This window comes from Triticum urartu, chromosome 5A (assembly GCF_056163025.1).
Source record: "Triticum urartu cultivar PI428250 chromosome 5A, HENAU_Tu73, whole genome shotgun sequence".
Taxonomy (NCBI): Eukaryota; Viridiplantae; Streptophyta; class Magnoliopsida; order Poales; family Poaceae; genus Triticum; species Triticum urartu.
The window spans coordinates 294,078,358-294,100,438 of record NC_141877.1 but is presented as its reverse complement, the minus strand read 5'-3'; the positions used below and the strand labels follow the sequence as shown (position 1 = coordinate 294,100,438).

The 22,081-nt window shown below is 45.4% G+C and overlaps 1 protein-coding gene across 1 annotated transcript; it reads right to left on the bottom strand.

Annotated features, from left to right (window-relative positions):
- Positions 1 to 702: 702 nt before the first annotated feature.
- On the bottom strand, positions 703 to 5,336 carry CAX11 (cation exchanger 11). Its single transcript, XM_048673393.2, has 2 exons — positions 4,422 to 5,336; positions 703 to 1,564 (listed from the first exon to the last, which is right to left on the bottom strand). Exons 1-2 carry the CDS (start codon positions 5,130 to 5,132, stop codon positions 800 to 802), a joined length of 1,476 nt encoding a protein of 491 aa, XP_048529350.1. The 5' UTR covers positions 5,133 to 5,336; the 3' UTR covers positions 703 to 799.
- Positions 5,337 to 22,081: the final 16,745 nt, after the last annotated feature.

Here is a 22,081-nt window from a genome sequence, read left to right as displayed (position 1 = left end):
TACTTTTCTGTTTGTGCTGTGTTAACCGGCCTTTGGGCGTTCTTGTATTTCTGATTGTGCTTTGGTCCTAGTTTGCTAGGTGTGGTGCATTTTTTATACAGGTTTCGGCCGGTTTCCCTCGATAAACCGAGCAACCGTCGGCTTCTTCTGAATGGAATCTTGGCAGTTCTCCTGCTAACTTTCAAAAAATTAGTAAAAAAAAGAGATCGAAAATAATCAATAGCTCGACAAAACTTGCCCGCAATCATAAATTATATATAAATTGGAGAGGAAGTCGGACTACCCATGCTCTAGATTTTTCAAAGTATAAAGTAGTACAGTAGATTACGAGGAATAGTTTACAAGGTGGCACATTTGAGACGACAAGGACTGCCGGACTAGCGATGTGGTTGTCATTCAGGATCGATCGAGGTCACAGGTGAAGTTTGCAAGGTTTCCTACGATTTAAGTAAAGAAACAGGAGGTTGTAACTGTTTTACCTGTGTCTTGTGCATGGGGAGTGAGGAAAACTAAACTGTCCTGTGTTCGATGAGATTGCCTAGTCATGACAACTCATCCAAGTGGAAGTAGACAGATGATGTCAGAGTATTGTGTCCTCTGCAATTCATAAAATATGGAATGAGAGCTTTCATTGATGTAAATACTACATGGCCTAGCACTTGATGAACAGATTTTCCCTCACATATACCATGACAGTTAGAATAAGTCAAGAAGGGCCTTCTTTCAAATGCAATTGCTTGAAATGGCAAACAATTACCGTACACACAATCTATGAGCTTCTATTTATATAGAAAATATATCATCCAGAAGAGCTCGCAATGGCGATACTCACTATGGTAAACAATATGTAGAGCCCCATTAGGCAGTAGCCCCAGAATCTGGGTACCCGGAATCTGGCCCAGGTTACCACCAACAGGGTTGCCATCAAGCTCAGAAGAAGAAACACAAATGCAACAACAATTCCAACATGGAATTCAAGTACAAAGGCTTTGGGATACACTCCTGCTGTCTGCATCACTAGGGCAGTTCCTAATCCAACGAGCATGTTGAACATTGGGCCAGCAAAACAGCCAGCAATGGCGATTGTAGGTTGGCCGTTCTTGGCCAGTGCCACGTCAGCAACAAGATCACCGACAGAATTCCCCCATGCCAAGACTGTCATGCCAAGTATAGCTGGAGGGAGATCCATAATAACTCCAATTGCTGCCAGGCAGTTCAGGAGCTCTCCGGCCATGGTTGAGATCCAGAAGACGCTCATTACAAACGATATGAGGGTACTTGCAATGCTTTCTGTTTCTGGCGATTCTTTCTCAAAACGGAAGTGGGATAGAGCCAAACAAAAGCTAACCAGAAGCACAACAGACCAGAGGGGGAAGCGGATTTGAGGGAGAAGAAATACTATTCGGCTATCCAATGGAATGAATGAGCTAAAAGAATATAGTAGTATGAGAGGGCATAGACAGATGTTGGCACAGACATAAAATTTGTTCCATTCAGAAGGAAGCGTTGAGGGTATCGTGAGCTTCAAAAGAAATGTCACAGGCCAATCCCAAACTCTTGTTACCTGCCACAGGTAGATAGCCATCAGTATCATGAAAATCCAAGGTTAAGAAAGGAGCTTATGCTTCCATTCAAATCTCAAAGTGAACCAGAAACCAAGTGTCGTTACAATGAGTACTTCAAAGATGCAACAAGAAGATATCGATTTCTTGTTGCAAGTACAATCATGAGCTCTATAGTATACGTAGAAAGTCTGCAGATGATCAAACAGCAAAATATTTTCACTAAAGAAATAAACATGTTCCTATGAGAAGAAAACATAGCTGATGCTTGACAGTGAGTAAAGTTAAACACTGCCCTAAAATGAGAAGACTTGCCATAGATTTCGTAATTGCTCGCACTTATTGACCACCAACAAGACATGAGTTCACCCAGTTACTATCTCATTTAGAATGGATGAATGATATCGAATTTTGTTAAAGATCTTCATCTGCTCTCGTATCTGATTTACAGGGAACGATAACACAAACTATAATATGGTTTCTATGTCTCCCATGGCATGGTAAAGCTTAAGAACATCGTGGTAGACATGGCAAGGATATAGACAATAGTGTGACCTTGCAGAATAAGCAAATATAAAGTCAAAGACTCGTCATAATCTTGATATCTATTTTTCTCTCTTCCATATAAAAGGTTCAGATCTGAGTAGCCATCAAAACAATTGTGCAGCATTCCTCCTAATCTCGTGCTAGACCATATTATGATTTTTTACATCTAAAGATTAAAAGTCAAAACAACTAGTTTTAGAACGTCAGTACAGAGAAATATCGAGTTATATTGCATCTATGTCATTGCATAGCAAAATATGGAAGTCCATTGCACTTTGCAGTAGTTCGAACTGAAATATTTCAAATGAAAGGCTTATCCACAATTAAGCATATAAAATGTTTAAGATATTGAAATATGTACAAGATTGTAAACTGTTTGAGACTGTGCGGCGTCAAATGTTAAGAATGAGGAAATGGAAGCATACACTGAAACTTGTACCAGTGGTCATGTTACTAAACAGTTGAGTATACATGTGCAGCTGGATTGTAGAAAAGCTGCAACACGCATGCAACCTTTAGCCATTACTCCATGTGAAAATGGCATCAACCGCATGTTCTTAATTATTAACGGGGATGAGATGCCTGTATGAGAAGGACTTGATAGCTTTAAGTCAAACCATTTAGGCGTCACTAGGTTTTCACCTGGTCCCTCATATTTGGTCACTTTATCATCTTTCCTATGTATATAGCAGGCTTCACTGCTAAAATGTATCCTTTGGTTATATGGGTTCTAACTAGAACTTACTTAAGACAGAAGAAGAAACAAGTTCTTCTGCTAGCGGCTGACCAAGCACAACAAAGCCAGTGTCAGTGTGGTATTCCATGAAGATATACAGGTATATATTCTAGCATAGGCCACAATAGCTTCTGAAACTCGTATTACTGAATAACTCAGTGGTTGCCACCTATCTGAGTGTTCTCCATCGTATATTAATTTTAGACTTTGTGGTCCCGTTATCATCTTCTTTAGATATTAATCGATCATCATGGCATATGTTCACCATCCAATTAGTTCATGCTGTATGCAACCAGATCCTTTGCCCAGTTGAGCAAGGAAAATTTAGCCTTGCTAAAGCTATCTTAGGTTGCAAACTGATTGGTAAGAGTTAAAAGTGTTCGCTACCTAGGCTAAGAAAACCCCAGGCAATGGTCATAGAACAAATTCGGTTATCTCTCATTGCAGTGGAAAAATGAAGATTATAATTCACCAATATGCTTTAACTTTTACTGTCTGTTCACTTGTGTATGATTTCATTGAAATGAATAAAATCTAGTCTTCTCAAACGAAAAGATACAGAAGAGACGTTAACACAGTGCCCATCTTACACTCCAAACAAAACCCTAATCTGCCCATGCAACAGTTACCCTTCACAACTATAGATATGAATCAGAAATGTCCAAACAGCCAGGACAGATTGTTGGAATAGTTCGTCCGCTGCAGCTGCAGCCATTATTGGCAAAGTTAACTTTGGTCATGCCACAGGTGCGTGGCTAGGTAAGGTGCTTGGATTTGTACAGTTTTAGGAGTATATTCTTTATGTAATGAACGCAATGTTTTGAACTTAGCAGTAAATAACTAAGCAGCTACAGGAAAGAGTGAAAGAAAGTGGGTATGTGATTATCATGCTTACTTTGGTAACTTCACCAACTTTGCAAATGTAATGGACTGGATATGATAGACTTACTGCCTTTATATATAAAAAAATAAGTACAATGCAACACTCCAAAATACACAAGTGAATCAACTAAGTCACTGCAGGAAAGAGTGAAGAAAATGAGTAAGTGATGAGCATCCTTATTTTTATCACTTCAGCAACCTTTCATGCAAGGGATTATGTGCTAGACTTGCTGATCCTATCAATATTACAAAAATCAAATAGAATGCAACATCCTAAACTACAAGTGAACTACTCCCTCTGTCCCAAAATATAAGAACGTTTTTGATACTATCATAGTGTCAAAAACGTTCTTATATTTTGGGACAGAGGGAGTACATGCTATAATATGAATACTTTTCTGGCCAACTAGCAGATTAAATACTTTTCTAAGTGCTTAATATTCTTTCTTCTTGAGAATCTCAGTTCAGAACAAACGCTTAAGGTAATCCATCAAAAGGATAAAGTCAACTCACCCCACTGACAACAGCTGCAAATAAACAAACCAAGTATTCAACAGTTTAAATGAGTATTTTCTTGTCGAAGACACTGCTACCAAAGAGACCAATTGCCTAGAATTGCTGAAATGCTGTCTCAGTCTACTCAAATTTCAGGACATATTCAATAGAAGAATAAACTATTGCTTCGTTCATAGTACCTTGGTGAGCACCGTCCACAAACTAGCTTTGCGTTGCTTCTGATGCTCCACTGAGACTGGCAAGTCCATCGCCCCGCGGCTCATGCCATTCGCTATCTCCGGCTCGGCAGAGCTGACTGCCTTTCCCGCCGCGCCCAAATCCATATAAAACACTAAGCCGACGAAGAAGACATAGAAGAGCACGAGCCCGACGGCCTGCCACAGGAATATCTCAGCGCTGAGGTAGATGTAGAAAAGCGCCGACGCGGCGACGAGGTATAAGAAGACGTCGCGCGTGAATGAAGCCGGCGGGACAGCGAAGGGCGCGGCGATAAGGGAGACGGCGCCGACGACGAACGCGGACACGAAGGCGCCCGCGGAGAGGATGGCAGCCAGCCCGGCCCGGGGCAGCCCGCCCTCGCCGCGTAGCGCGGCGGCGGAAGCGAACGCATCTGGGGCGCCGTTTCCGAGCGCGAGGAGCGTAACGGCGGCCATGGAAGGGGAGAGGCGGAGGCGGGACGCGAGGCGGGAGACGGCGGGGGAGAAGTGGGCCCCCGCGGCCACGGCGAGGAAGCGGAAGTGGAGGAGGAGGAGGAGCGCGAGGACGGGGAGGGAGAGGCGGCGGTCGGCTCGCAGGAGGCAGGAGTGGACGGCTGCGTAGTTGAGGAGTCCCGGGGCGGGGTCGGCTCTGACGGAGGCGCAGGCGGCGGCGGTGTATGGGAGGGAGGCCATGCCATGCGCTAGCTGCCGATGCTCCCGCGCGGCGGTGGTGAAGTAATGGCTGGCGCAAGGAAGGGAGGTGGGGGATTTCGGTGGAGATGGCCGACAGTGAGTGGGATCGGCACGGACGCCGACGCCCGACGCGTTGGGCGAATCCCACCACCAGCACCAAGGCAGGCGGAGTGGCCGATGCCGAACTTAGTGGTGGTGGGTCCCGTTCCGCGGAGAACGTGGAAATGCAGCACGCGTGGACGAGCGGACCGGCCCACGATGGGGTTATATGCAAGGCGGGCCGTTGTATGTTTATACGGTCCAAACTCCAAAGAATGCAATTTGTTGCCCAATTTCTATTTAGCGCTTAAGGCATCACCTATAAGAGCATCTCCAACAGACGCGCTATATAAGGCGCGTGCTGAAAAAGATTTCTATATAGCGCGTGCGTGATCAAAAATAATGCTCCAGCAGAAGCTGTAAAATAAAGAACGCACAAAAACGAAGCTGTAAATTTAGTGCACGCGGGCAGCATAGCTACAAATTTGGGACGCCGGCTTGAGCGCGCGGGCAGCTGCGCGTGGGTCCGCCAGGTTGGGCGCTGTGGTTTTGTGCGTCTGGTAAACCTCCCGCGCGCAAAAGCGCTATTTCGGGGCTGTATACTTTTTTTAGCGCGTCGCGCTAGCCCGCGTCTGTTGGAGATGCTCTAAATTCTCTAAAAAAAAGGCGCCACCTATAAAATTGCTCTTCGGTGCTTTTGAAGGAAATATGCCCTAGAGGCAATAATAAAGTTATTATTTATTTTCTTATATCATGATAAATGTTTATTATTCATGTTAGAATTGTATTAACCGGAAACATAATACATGTGTGAATATATAGACAAACAGAGTGTCACTAGTATGCCTCTACTTGACTAGCTCGTTGATCAAAGATGGTTATGTTTCCTAACCATAGACATTAGTTGTCATTTGATTAATGGGATCACATCATTACGAGAATGATGTGACTGACATGACTCATTCCGTTAGCTTAGCACACGATCGTTTAGTATGTTGCTATTGCTTTCTTCATGACTTATACATGTTCCTATGACTATGAGATTATGCAACTCCCATTTATCGAAGGAACACTTTGTGTGCTACCAAACGTCACAACGTAACTGGGTGATTATAAAGGTGCTCTACAGGTGTCTCCGAAGGTACTTGTTGGGTTGGCGTATTTCGAGATTAGGATTTGTCACTCCGATTGTCGGAGAGGTATCTCTGGGCCCTCTCGGTAATGCACATCACATAAGCCTTGCAAGCATTGCAACTAATGAGTTAGTTGTGAGATGATGTATTACGAAACGAGTAAAGAGACTTGCCGGTAACGAGATTGAACTAGGTATTGGAATACCGACGATCGAATCTCGGGCAAGTAACATATCGATGACAAAGGGAACAACGTATGTTGTTATGCGGTTTGACCGATAAAGATCTTCGTAGAATATGTAGGAGCCAATATGAGCATCTAGATTCCGCTATTGGTTATTGACCGGAGACGTGTCTCGGTCATGTCTACATAGTTCTCGAACCCGTAGGGTCCGCACGCTTAAAGTTCGATGACGATCGTAATTAGGGTTTTTGTGTTTTGATGTACCGAAGGTTGTTCGGAGTCCTGGATCTGATCACGGATATGACGAGGAGTCTCAAAATGGTCGAAACATAAAGATTAATATATTGGAAGCCTATATTTGGATATCGGAATCGTTCCGGATGAAATCGGGATTTTACCAGAGTACCGGGGGGTTACCGGAACCCCCCGGGGGTTAATGGGCCTACATGGGCCCTAAGGGAGAAGAGGAGGGCCGGCCAGGGCAGGCCGCGTGCCCCCTCCCCCCTAGTCTGAATAGGACAAGGAAGGGGCGTGGCGCCCCCCTTTCCTCTTTCCCCCTTCCCCTTTCCTTCTCCAACAAGGCAAGAGGGGAGAGTCCTACTCCCGGTGGGAGTAGGACTCCTCCAGGCGCACCCCTAGGGGCCGGCCGCACCTCCCCCTCCCTCCTTTATATACGGGGGCAGGGGGCACCCCATGACACACAAGTTGATCTTCGTGATCGTTCCTTAGCCGTGTGCGGTGCCCCCTTCCACCATATTCCACCTCGGTCATATCGTAGCGGTGCTTAGGCGAAGCCCTGCGTCGGTATAACATCATCACCGTCATCACGTCGTCGTGCTGACGAAACTCTCCCTCAACGGTGTGCGGTGCGGTGCCCCCTTCAGGGGGGAGTTCACTGATCTAGGGGGCCCTAGGTGACGCGTGCATGGCGAAACCACCTCTTCTGGGTGGCGGCGGCAAGGAGGTTACACAGAAGATGTGTAAGTGCATCTAGTGCCACCCCTAGTTGGTTTTGGAGTATTGACGACAAACCTGGTTGAGGGACTAATGTGTTTGTGAGAATTGCAGGACAACACAGGTAGTAGTCCCTCACTGATTCGGTTTACCTACCGGAGATGACCCCTAAAAATGTATGAAGACATGGAAGACAAAGGTGGTATGTGAAGGTATTCACATTGAAGACTATGACAAGAGAAGACATTGTGTGAAGACTATGGAGCGCGAAGACTTAGTTGTTTCGTTGTTTCGTTTTCTTCTTTGTTGAGTCATAGAAACCACCGTACTGTTAAGTGGGGTCCAAGTGAACCAGTCAGAATGACTAAAGTGATGCTTAACCCAAATCTTATGTATTCGAGCGAAGACAATGAGAGCAAATCTTATCGAGAGCTGGATAAGTCAGCTTTGCTTGTAGCTCAAGTAAAGTTGTCATGTGTGTTTGAAATCTGACCGTTGGAACACGTGTCAGTTCCTTAGTGACCCAGGGTCATTTCGGACAAATCAGGTCGGGTTGCCTAGTGGCTATAAATAGCCCACCCCCTACACCATAAATTGGCTGGCTGCTCAGAGTTAGTGCACGACTTTTGTCGTTTGAGAGCAACCCACCTCGAAGCCTTTGAGAGAGAAATCCTTGCGAGGACAAAGCCCTAAACACACAGAGCCAAAGAGTGTTAGGCATCACTGAAGTCTTCTTGTCTGTGTAATCTGAAGACTTATTACACTTAAGGACTGTGGATCCTCCAGCCGGTTAGGCGTCGCGTTCTGAGCATCCAAGAGTCACTGTGGATCGCCGGTGAACGAAGTCTGTGAAGGTTTGGAAGTCTACATTGAAGACTTACCAGAGTGATTGGGCGAGAACTGGGTGTCCTTAGCTCAAGGGGAATAAGGTGAAGACGCGGTCTTCTGAGTTGAATCTCAGCCTCCCTAACCAGACGTACAATTGTCACAGCAACTGGAACTGGTCCAACAAATCATTGTCTTCAACGAGCCACTGGTTCTATCCTTCCCATCTCTTTATTTGCAGTTGGTCCTTCTGAAGTGATTGCCTGTTTGCATTATCCTTTTGTCTTCATTGTGTGACTGCTTGTTCTGATTGGCTTCATACTATCTTCCGTCCTGATCTATACTGCCTAGCTGCTATTAGTCTTTGTGCTTTCACTTCATTGAATACTTGACTATGGCTTGCCTAGTGTAGTCTATCTTCCGTTGCATGGTAATAGGATTGTTTCTATCGTTTGTCTTCGAAACTTCCATGTTTTGAAGACTTTCATAAAAATCGCCTATTCACCCCCCCTCCTCTAGTCGATCACTAGCACTTTCAATTAGTATCAGAGCAAGGTACTCCCTTGTTCTGTGTGATTCGGTTTAACCACCTGGAGTTTTAGCTATGTCGACTGCAGGGATAATCAAAGTCTCCGTTGCGTGCCCAGTCTTCGATGGAACTGAATATCCCTACTGGAAGAATAAGATGTGCATGCATCTTGAAGCCATTGATGTCGACCTCTGGTATGTTGTCAAGAATGGCGTCCCCACGGCTGGTGAAGGTGTCACCGCTGCTGATGTCAAGAAGTTCATTCAACTGGATTCCACTGCCAAGAATATCATTTGTGGTCATCTGACCAAAGGAACGTATGGCCGTGTGAGTGCTCTGGAAACATCCAAGCTAGTCTGGGACTGGCTCTCCAAGGTCAACGAAGGCGTCTCAACCCAGGGAGATCAAAGAATCAGTGTCCTTCGCAACCTCTTCAACCACTTCAAGAGAAACGACAATGAGAATATTCAGCTCACGTTTGATCGACTCACTGACATCACAAATGAGCTTCAAGCTCTCGGCGCTACTGAGATCACCAAGCATGAAATCGTCAAGACACTCCTGAGATCACTTGACAGCTCGTTTGACACCCTAGCCCTGATGATTCAAGAACGCTATGACTTCAAGACACTCGATCCGTCTGACATACTTGAAAGGCTTAACACACATGAGTTTCAGCTTTCTGAGAAAAGAGACATCTACGGTCCCAACTATGGGCGAACTCGTGCTTTGAAGGCAAAATCTGTTTCCTCATCTGAAGAAGAATCTGACTGCAGTTCTGATGATCCTGAAGACATTGGAAAGGAGCTTGCTATGCTTATGAAGAAGTTCCAGAAATTCACCAAGTAGAAAGGCTTCAGAAAGTCCTCACGATCCAGCTCAAGGAATGATGAAGCTTCTGCCCATGACTACAAGAAGAGAACATGCCACAAGTGCAAGAAACCTGGTCACTACATCTCTGAGTGTCCACAGTGGGACAATGAGAACAACAACAAGAAGAAGAAGAGCAGGGAATATGATGCTGACGACAAGAAGAAGAAGAAATACTCAAAGTCTTCTTCCAAGTCTTCCTCAAAGTCTTCATCACACAAGAAGAGCTCATCTGGCAAGGCTCGTGCCTTTGTTGGCAAGGAAATGGATTCAGAGGAGGAGTCTGCTTCTGAGGAGGCAGAGGTGGAGTCCGAGGAGGAGTCTGATTCTGGCGTTGCAAGTCTGGCTACAGCCTACGTTGCCAAGTCCATCTTCAACACTGAAGACAATGACTTCGTCACTGACGCCGATGCTGATGATAAGGACAACTCCGCTCCCACCTACTGCTTCATGGCACGTGGTGCCAAGGTAAACTCACGCACTACTCACTATCAAACATCCAGTGAAGATGACTCTGATTGTGGTTCCAAACCCAGCTACAAAACACTTGCTAAAATTGCAACTGAACAACAGAAAGCTATGGAACATATTCAAAAACTGTTAGACAAAAGCGATGACCTGTTAGACGCTGAAATGACTCGATCTCAGTCCTTAATTGAAGACATTAAAAATCTTCATGTTAAGTATGAGGAACTTGAAAGTCGTCATGAAACGCTCTCAACAACTCATGAAAAGATTTCCTATGATTATCTTCAAAGGAAGCAAGATCTTGAGAAATTGAGAGCGGCTCATGAAGATCTTCAAAAGGAAAATGAGTCACTTCGCGCCAAACAGATCAGTTCCGCTCAGGAAGGATTTGAACCACCATGTCTTAAATGCATTGAGCGTGACAACGCTACTTCGGTTGCTGGATGTTCTACTGCTGCTACTATTGCAGTATCTTCAACTTTTGATGTGGTAACTAACCCCTCTGCTGAGGATACCACTGCTATTGTTGATGAAAATGCTAGGTTGAAGACATTGCTTGAAACAGGGATGTACAAAAGTCTCAAAGGGCATTAGACACTATGTGATGTCCTCAAAAGGCAGATCCTGAACCGAAACCCTAGGAAAGAGGGTGTTGGGTTCGAAAGGAAAATGAATGTTGATGGCTCTTACTGGAAACCTGAGTAGTACCCCAAAACCACATGGGTTGCTGCAAAGGAACCTTCAGTGGATCTGTGACGCCCCCAGACCGAGGTGCCAGGTGTCCTCCAGTTATTCGCTGTTGTTGCCTTGTCATTGCTTGCGTGTCATGCATGTCATATCATGTCATCATGTGCATTTCATTTGCATACATGTTTGTCTCATGCATCCGAGCATTTTCCCCGTTGTCCGTTTTGAATTCCGGCGCTCCTATGTCACCCGATGTCCCTTTCTAACTCTTTTCATGTGCGGGTGTTAAACGTTCTCGGATTGGACCGAGACTTGTCATGTGGCCTTGGTTTACTATCGGTAGATCGCCTGTCAAGTTTCGTGCCATTTGGACTTCGTTTGATACTCCAACAGTTAACCGAGGGACCGAAAAGGCCTCGTGTGTGTTGTAGCCCAACACCTTTCCAAAGTGGCCCAAAACCCACCTAAACCTCCTCCATCATCTCGGTCGTTCGATCATGATCGCGTGGCTGAAAACCGCACCTCATTTGGACTCTCCTAACTCCCTCTACCTATAAATATGTGGCTCTCCCTGAATTTTTCGCGCAGTCCAAACCCTAGCCTTCCACCTCCTCGCGTCGCCGGACACGTCCACCGACGGCCGGACATGTCCACCACCAGCCGCCACGCGTTTCGGCCAATGAGAGGCCGACACGTCATCAGCGCCGCCCCCGCGCCCTATCCCATCTCGCCACATGGCGCTGCCGCGCTCGCCCCCGCCGCCGGCCCGCGAGCCCGCGTCGGGCCCGCGGGGCCCAAACCGCCGCCCGAGCCGCCATGAACCCATGCCTTCTCGCCGGACTATGGCGCCGCCCGCTCGCCGGCGCGCCTCGCCGCCGCGCCCCTTCATGCCTGTCGCGCCGCCCTGCACAGCTCGTCGCCGGCGCCGCCCATCGCCGTCGCTCCGCTCCAGCACCACCGCATGCCGCTGCCGCCGGCCTGGTCGCCGCCGTCGCCGGTCCTGCGCGTCGCGCCCCTCGCCGCCGCCTCTTTGCCGCCTTCCTCCGCCTCCTCGTCATCGGCCGCCGCCGCGTCGTCTCCGGTCGTCTTCTCTGGCGAGATCCGGCGGATCGGGACGAGATCCACCAGGATCTCATCCAAACGCGTCCGCCGTCCCGCTCCGCTCTGTCCCGGGATCTCCCCGTCCAACTTCTGCGAGGTCAAAATATCTCTAAGTCTCAGATCTGCATACTTTTCATGCCATATTCATCATGTCATAACTCTGTCATTGTAGATCTGATTCGTGCGTGTAGCATATCAAAATGTCCGTCTCGACGAGTACATCATTTCATCTCATTGCATCATTTTAATTTGAGCTCATCTTGATGCCCGAAATGCTGTTGGAAGAGGGCTATGTGAGAAATATGTCAGATCTATTTCAGCAAATGGCCTTTTGTCATTTTTGCCATGATTGATGTGTGCATGCTATGATCCTGAGCTCTACATGTGTTTTGTTAAATGCCATGTTATCTTTACAGAGGTGTATGCCATGTATTTTTGTGATATATGTGGTGACTAGCACAAGCTTTCAAAGTAGCGTAATCGGTAATGCTGATTTCAGGGACTAATAATTTCACCAAGTCCTTGCCTTGTTATTGTTTTTATGCCATATGTTCATGTTGTTGCCTAGTGATTCGTGCCTATTTTGAGGATGATCAGTGAGGGTGTTTTGTTAATATTGTGGTGCACTATTCATCCATGTCTTTGTTTGCATTTATGGAGCACCCTAGCTTGAGTCAATCGAGCTCTACTTTTGCTATAAAATGTTCCTGGCAGATTGTTAACATGTTTAGCAATTTTGCCGAGGTTGTTGCTATTGATCCGTGCATGCTATGTTGTTGTTCCTGCCATGTCTAGCTTCTATGCCATGTCTTCCTGATGGGTGTATGCTTAGTTTGTCATGCCATGCTTTGTAGTGAGTGCATCGAGCTCGTAAACATGCCTACTTGTTAATTGTTTTGCCATGCTCCAGTTTTTCACTAAGTCTGGATCTGTTTATATTTTTGTTATGTTCACATGCTTGCAATTATATTTTCTGATCCCTTTTGGCTCATGGTCACTAAGGGACTTTTGTTATATGCTTAGAGTAGCTTCATGCCATGCCTTTTTTTGCCATGATATGTTCCTGTAGCATATAGTTATCATGCTCTAAACTTTGCTTCCTGATGATAAATTCCTGATATGCTGTTAATTTCACTAAGTCTGAAACCTGTTATCATTTGCACTTTTGCCATGCTTGTTTGAACCTGTTAATGGATGAATTAGCCGTAGCTCAGTGTTCATATTTTGTCAAGCTTCATGAGTGGATCCCTGCCATGTATTTTGTTGCCATGTTTGAAGGCTGTAGTATAATTATCTTGATGCATTTAGTTGGCTACTTGCTGTTTATCGTAGACCGGTGCCATATTTGTTTTGCTTGCCATTTCCAAACCGTGCATCCGATTCCGGTGATCTTTATATCAATTTCAACCGAAATCAACTCGTCTTTCCAGTGGCACTCTTGGATTTCCAAGTTGGGGCCAGGTTCAATCATTCCTTTCCAAATCATGCATATGCACCGCATACCGCATCCCGCATATCATACCATGTTCATGTGCTGGTTGTTTACTATGTTGTGTGCTTCTTTCCGGTGTTGCTTCTTCGGGTTGGTTCCGTTAACGTCGCGTTTGTGAGGAACCGTTCGACTACGTCCGTTTGTCTTCTTCATGGACTCGTTCTTCTTCCTTGCGGGATTTCAGGCAAGATGACCATACCCTCGAAATCACTTCTATCTTTGCTTGCTAGTTGCTTGCTCTTTTGCTATGCCTATGCTGCGATACCTACCACTTGATTATCATGCCTCCCATATTGTTAAGCCAAGCCTCTAACCCACCTTGTCCTAGCAAACCGTTGTTTGGCTATGTTACCGCTTTGCTCAGCCCCTCTTATAGCGTTGCTAGTTGCAGGTGAAGATTGGAGTTTGTTCCTTGTTGGAACATGGATATTTTGTTGGGATATCACAATATCTCTTATTTAATTAATGCATCTATATACTTGGTAAAGGGTGGAAGGCTCGGCCTTATGCCTGGTGTTTTGTTCCACTCTTGCCGCCCTAGTTTCTGTCATATCGGTGTTATGTTCCCGGATTTTGCGTTCCTTACGCGGTTGGGTTATAATGGGAACCCCTTGACACTTCGCCTTGAATAAAACTCCTCCAGCAATGCCCAACATTGGTTTTACCTTTCGCCACCTAGCCTTTTCTTTCCCTTGGGTTCTGCAAACTCAAGGGTCATCTTTATTTAAACCCCCCCTGGGCCAGTGCTCCTCTGAGTGTTGGTCCGACCGAGTAGACTGCGGGGCCACCTCGGGGCAACTTGAGGTTTGGTTTTACTCGTAGGATGTCTCATCTGAGTATGCCCTGAGAACGAGATATGTGCAGCTCCTACCGGGATTTGTCGGCACATTCGGGTGGTGTTGCTGGACTTGTTTTACCATTGTCGAGGATTTCTTGTAACCGGGATGCCGAGTCTGATCGGATTGTCTTGGGAGAAGGAATATCCTTTGTTGACCGTGAGAGCTTGTGATGGGCTAAGTTGGGACACCCCTGCAGGGATTGAACTTTCGAAAGCCGTGCCCGCGGTTATGGGCAGATGGGAATTTGTTAATGTCCGGTTGTAGAAAACCTGAAGTGGACCTTTTAAAATACATCAACCGCGTGTGTAACCGTGATGGTCTCTTCTCGGCGGGGTCCGGGAAGTGAACACGGTGTTGGATTTATGCTTGACGTAGGTTGTTCTAGGATCACTTCTTGATCATAGTTTCTCGACCATGCCTTTGCCTTCTCTTCTCGCTCTCATTTGCGTATATGTTAGCCACCAAATATGCTAGTCGCTTGCTGCAGCTCCACATCATACCTTTGCCTTACCTATAAGCTTAAATAGTCTTGATCGCGAGGGTGTGAGATTGCTGAGTCCCCATGACTCACAGATACTTCCAAAACCAGCTTGCAGGTGCCGTTGAACTGTGCAGATGACGCAACCAAGCTCAAGGAGGAGCTCGATGAAGATCTTATCCTTTGTGTTGTTCCGTTTCCAGTTGATCAGTAGTGGAGCCCAGTTGGGACGATCGGGGATCTGTGTAGCATTTGGGGTAGTCTTCTTTTATTTTGGTTCCGTAGTCGGACCTTGATTGTATCTGGTTGATGTATGCTTTATTCATGTATTGTGTGAAGTGGCGATTCTAAGCCAACTATGTATCTCTTTCCCTTATGTATTACATGGGTTGTGTGAAGATTACCTCACTTGCGACATTGCTTTCAATGCGGTTATGCCTCTAAGTCGTGCTTCGACACGTGGGAGATATAGCCGCATCGAGGGCGTTACAGGATCCATCGACCCTATCTGGCTTCACTTGCTCTAATCCCATTGTCATTGATGAATCCTTTGATGCAAACTATAAACTGTTTAAGAATTAGAATGGTGAAGTGTTTGCCAGGTATATTGGTACTAACTGCAGGAATGGGCCACCTATGAAGAAAATCTGGGTGCCGAAAAAGTGTCTGGAAAATCTTCCTGTGAATGTCGTCATGACACCACAAGTGAATAAGACAAACCCTAGACCACAGGCTTCATATGGTCCAAAGGCTTCATATAGACAGAGGACTCACCTGAGTCGCACTAACGCAAATATTTTGCAGGAAAACCATACTCAGGCCTATGAATATGAGCGCGTTTCATCAAACTGCCATGTTCATAAAACCAAGAACTACTCTACTTATTCTTATGAGTACTATTGTCCACCTGCAAGACTATTTGCTAGGGCTCCAAATCCAAAGTTTTCAGATGCTGCACTTAGACTCATTGCTTCGAGGCCACCCTTGAAGATGTGGGTGGATAGGAAAGCTTAACTCTCTTTTGCAGGGAAGGGTCTCCAGCCGAAAATCAAATGCGTCTGAAGCTATTGCTGGGGACCTTAAACATCTTGTAGGGCGCAAGATCAAATGCCCAAATGGTCTTATTATGTATTTTGTTCTTGAGTCGCTTGCTACTTGCCCTATCAGTCCTAACCTCGATCTAAGCTTTCATAATCCACTTGCTCGTCAAATGTTTATGCTTCACAATTCTATTTGTGAAGCCTATCCCCCTAACTGCACTGTAGGGTATGACACCAGCTGCTTCAGAATGGATTATTGACAATGGATGTACTAATCACGTGACTGGCAAGTGAAGTCTTCTCATGGAATCAACTCTACGTCCATCTGACAAAAGTCACATCACATTTGCTGATGCTGGCAAAAGCAAGGTATTGGGTCTAGGTAGAGTTGCAATCTCAAAGGATCAACACATGGATAAAGTGATGCTTGTTGAATCCCTTGGTTTCAACTTAATGTCCGTCTGAATGCTTTGCGATTTGAACATGATTGTGACATTTGGAAAATATCGTTGCCTAGTTCTAATGGAATCTGACAAGTCTCTAGTCTTTGAAGGGTATCGGAAAGATGATTTGTACATGGTAGATTTCTCAGCAGGACCACAGCTCGCCATATGTCTTCTTCCAAAAGCTTCAGAATGCTGGCATGAGGAATTTGCACACTCTTGCAAAGAAGAAGCATATCATAGGCATCGAGGGCGTCAAGTTCAAGAAGGATCACTTATGCGGTGCCTGCGAAGCTGGAAAGATGACGAGGGCCAAGCATCCCTCGAAGACAATCATGACAACGACTCAACCCTTCGAACTACTACACATGGACCTCTTTGGTCCTACTCACTACTCAACTCTTACTACTACTGCTTGTCTCTATGGCTTCGTCATTGTTGATGATTATTCAAGATATACATGGGTGCATATAATTCTCTACAAGACTGAAGTGCAGGATGTCTTTAGACGCTTCGCCAATCGAGCCATGAATAACTATGGTGTTAAGATCAAGCACATCCGAAGTGACAACGGCACTGAATTCAAGAACACCGGCCTCGACACTTATCTTGATACATTGGGCATCACTCATGAGCTCTCAACCCCCTACACGCCGCAGCAGAATGGCATCGTGGAACGCAAGAACAGAACACTCATTGAGATGGCTCGGACGATGCTCGATGAATACAAGACTCCAAGGAAGTTCTGGCCTGAAGCCATTGATACTGCATGCCATGTCATCAACCGTGTTTATCTTCACAAGCTTCTGAACAAAACATCCTATGAGCTCCTCATTGGTAAGAAGCCAAATATCAGTTACTTCACAGTATTTGGTGCCAGGTGCTGGATCAAGGATCCACATCACACTTCAAAATTTGCACCGAAAGCACATGAAGGTTTTATGCTTGGTTACGGAAAGGATTCGCACTCCTACAGAGTCTTCAACCTCTTTCACTATAAAGTGGTTGAAACTGTGGATGTGCGGTTCGATGAGACTAACGGCTCGCAAAGAGAGCACCTGCCAAATGTGCTAGATGAAATTCCACCCAGTGAATCCATCAAGCTTATGGGAACTGGAGAAATCATACCATCTGAAGTACAGCCTGAAGAGGAACTTATCATCTCTGCACCTGATCAACCTGAAGACAATGCTCAGCCTGAAGACAATCCTTCAAATGATGACAATGATCAGCAAGAGCAAAATCTTCGTCCAGTTCATCCTCGTGTTGCAAATGAAGTACAAATTGAGAAGATAATCGACAGCATCAATGCACTTGGTCCACTCACTTGTTCAAGGGCAACACAACTAGCAAATTTCTGTGGGCACTTTGCATTCGTCTCAATATCTGAACCCAAGAAAGTTGATGAAGCCTTCATGGAACCTGAATGGATTCAAGCAATGCAAGAAGAGCTTCAACAGTTTGAGCTGAATAATGTATGGGAACTGATCAAGCGTCCTGATCCTCATAAGCACAATATCATAGGCACTAAATGGATATATCGCAACAAGCAAGATGAGCATGGTCAAGTTGTCAGAAACAAGGCTCGTCTCGTTGCTCAAGGATACACTCAAGTTGAAGGAATTGACTTTGATGAAACATTTTCTCCTGTGGCTAGGCTTGAAGCTATACGCATACTGCTAGCCTATGCAAATCATCATAACATTCTTCTGTATCAAATGGATGTGAAGAGTGCTTTTCTCAATGGCAAGATTGAAGAAGAAGTATATGTTGCACAACCACCTGGCTTTGAAGATCCAAAACATCCTGACATGGTTTACAAGCTCAACAAGGCACTGTATGGCCTCAAACAAGCCCCTCATGCTTGGTATGACACACTCAAGGACTTCCTGAAGAGCAAAGGCTTCAAACCTGGTTCCCTGGATCCCATGCTCTTCACGAAGACATATGATGGTGAACTGTTTGTGTGCCAAATATATGTGGATGACATTATCTTCGACTGCACTAATCAGAAATACAGTGATGAGTTTGGATACATAATGCAAGAGCAATATTAGATGTCCATGATGGGTGAGCTGAAGTTCTTCCTTGGTCTTCAAATATGACAGCAACGCAACGGCATCTTCATATATCAAGAGAAATACCTCAAAGATTGCCTGAAGAAGTTTGGAATGCAAGACTGCAAAGGTTATACGACGCCAATGCCTACCAAGAGTCATCTAGATTCTGACGCCAATGGTAAAGAGTTTGATCAAAAGGTATACCGCTCCATGATTGGTTCTTTGCTTTATTTATGTGCATCTAGGCCAGATATCATGCTTAGTGTTTGCATGTCTGCCCGATTCCAAGCGCCACCAAAGGAATCACATCACTTAGCTGTGAAGCGAATTCTTCGATATTTGGCTTACACCCCAACACTAGGATTATGGTATCCAAAGGGCTCAGAGTTTGATCTAGTTGGATTCTCGGATGCTGATTATGCTGGTGACAAGGTGGATCACAAGTCTACATCAGGCACATGTCACTTTCTAGGACGATCACTTGTATGTTGGTCTTCAAAGAAGCAGAACTGTGTATCTCTCTCCGCTGCTGAATCTGAATACATTGCTGCTGGATCTTGCTGCGCTCAGCTTCTATGGATGAAGCAAACACTCAAAGACTATGACATTCATCTGAAGCAAGTGCCACTCTTCTGCGACAATGAAAGCGCCATCAAGATCGCCAACAACCCAGTTCGGCACTCAAAGACAAAGCACATTCAGATCCGTCATCACTTTCTCAAAGATCATGTCATGAAGGAAGATATTGATATCATTCACGTCAACACTGAAGAGCAACTGGCAGATATCTTCACAAAGCCCTTGGATGAGAAAAGGTTTTGCAAGTTGCGGTGTGAGCTAAATATCTTGGAATCCTCAAATGTCCTGTGATCATGCACACATCCTAACACTTATGCATGTTGATGACTTAGATGTGCAAACACATGAAGTAACGTATATCTTCAACTAATGAATACTTACACTCTAAGTGTGAATACATTAACGCGGAATTTGACTTCGGAGCGCCACGATAATTGTGCGCCGTGTCTGGGTCTAATACTTCCTATATGGTGGGTAACGCCACCACCAAATTTTTGTTTAGAATACTTTCTGTTGGCGTTACATTTGCAAAGTCTTCGCATTTGGTTTGTCTTCAATGTTAACATGGCTTCATGTTTATCTTCAATATACTGATTTGCTTTCTGTCCTCTACAGCATTCACTTGTATCTATGTCTTCTAGTTGAATCTTTTGAACTAAGTGAATGTGATCGGACCATGACCTTTCTATGCTCCCGTCTTAAGTCTATCTATCCAAATCATATGCATTCTATTGAAACTGTCGAATGTCTTTGTTGCATCCTTGTCAACAGAAGATACAGAGACAAACATTAAATCTGTTTTAAATGCTTAATCCTTTTTGCCTAAGACCCGGAGAAGCGGGAACGACCACCCGAAAATCCAGGCGTACGTGAGAACGTGGAACAACCTCCGATATGTTGCATGATCGCCACATGTCCTTCAGATGTGAACCGCCAGGGGCACCTGTGTAATAACGCTGTGCCGCCCCTGTCCCTATAAATACACGCCTCACCCCAGTCATTATCTCTTCTTCCACTCTCGCACAAACCCTAGCGCCACCGCTAGCCCTCGACGACGCCGGCGACGAAGCGCTTAGCTGCCGCGACCTCACCGACGCCGTCATCACGCTGGCCGCGGACATCGTCTTCTCCGCCGTCGCCGTAGGTGCCCTCCGTCGCCAAGTTAGGGCACAGAAGATCAAACTGCTCGGCCTCCTCTCCCACTTCGTCTAGTAGTTCCTCGTGTGGTAAATAAAACCTCTTTTTACAGTATTTTTGATCCGATAGATTCATCCTTTCCAACCACAAGTGGTTTCTGTTGCTACAAAATTGGATCTATCCTGTTCTGCATCTCATAGCATGCCTAGTATGTTCACTTATGCTTCACAAAGTAGTTAGATTCCTCACTTGTACTTATTTGTGGATTCGTACAAATCTGGAACCAACTCACTACATATGAGTGAATGTCTTCGCACTATGAGGTCAATGTCTTCTAAATTGATTTATCTTCAAAATCTTCTAAGAATGCATATGACCTCTTCCCCTTCCCTTGCATCTCTAATGCTGTCACAGGTACATGTCCGTGGGAGAATCCCTTGGTTCTCATAGTTTGCATTCATTTGCAGAGTTCTTACAATGTCACATAAATTCTCCTAAAGCCAGTTCCTGTCTGACCAGTAGATGGAAGACTTCGACAGTGTTGAAGCCTTTCAGTCTAAACTTCATGACAACTCAAAAATCAATCAGGAAGGGCGGCAGACAACGCTGTGGAAACACTGCTAAGGACCCTGCCACTAGATCTCTATGAGTTATACAATTCAGATCCAGAAGAAACCTGTGGATAACGCAAGAACCGAATCCAATGGATTCGAAGTACTCAGCCAAGTACAGATTCATCACCAAGGAGTATGCTGAGAAGAATGCCTTAAAGGGCCCCTGGGGAGATATAATATACAAAGTTCTTCAGCCCAAGTCGAAGTCCGAAGCTATTGCTCAAGGCTTCTACCCCTGCATGATTCGTGGACCTCAGCCTGCTAATGCCGACCCATCTTCTCTGTTATGGTGTCGTGAAGATAATCTGTTCAAATGCAACTATCAGGCTGCAAAGAACTCAGCCAAGGAAAACAAGAAGTCTTTGGGATTAGACTTCAACCCAAGCCCCTCTGCACCACGTGCTGACGACACACGCGAAGCTGAACCCAATCTTATTGGGCCCTTCTACAACTTAGAAGGTCTCATCACTCACATTCAGGTTCAAGGGGCAGCCATGGACCACTCTGCAGATGACACCGATTCTAACGAAGCACTTGCACCACCGAAGCCTGTGAAGCAAAAGAAACCAAAGGCTTCAAAGCCCTCTTCTACACCAAAGGTATCACGGGCGAAGCCTCTGGCCACTGCACCTACTGAATGTTGGAAATATGCCCTAGAGGCAATAATAAAAGCATTATTATTATATTTCTTTGTTCATGATAATTGTCTTTATTCATGCTATAACTATATTATCCGGAAATCGTAATACACGTGTGAATACATAGACCATAATATGTCCCTAGTAAGCCTCTAGTTGACTAGCTCGTTGATCAACAGATAGTCATGATTTCCTGGATATGGACATTGGATGTCATTGATAACGGGATCACATCATTAGGAGAATGATGTGATGGACAAGACCCAATCCTAAGCATAGTACAAAGATCGTGTAGTTCGTTTGCTAGAGCTTTTCCAATGTCAAGTATCTTTTCCTTTGACCATGAGATCGTGTAACTCCCGGATACCGTAGGAGTGCTTTGGGTGTATCAAACGTCACAACGTAACTGGGTGAATATAAAGGTGCATTACAGGTATCTCCGAAAGTGTCTGTTGGGTTGACACGGATCGAGACTGGGATTTGTCACTCTGGATAATGGAGAGGTATCACTGGGCCCACTCGGTAATGCATCATCATTATGAGCTCAAGGTGACCAAATGGTTGATCACGGGACCATGCATTACGGTACGAGTAAAGTGACTTGCCGGTAACGAGATTGAACAAGGTATTGGGATACCGACGATCGAGTCTCGGGCAAGTAACATACCGATTGACAAAGGGAATTATATACGGGGTTGATTAATCCTCGACATCGTGGTTCATCCGATGAGATCATCGTGGAGCATGTGGGAGCCATCATGGGTATCCAGATCCCGCTGTTGGTTATTGACCAGAGAGTCGTCTCGGTCATGTCTGCTTGTCTCCCGAACCCGTAGGGT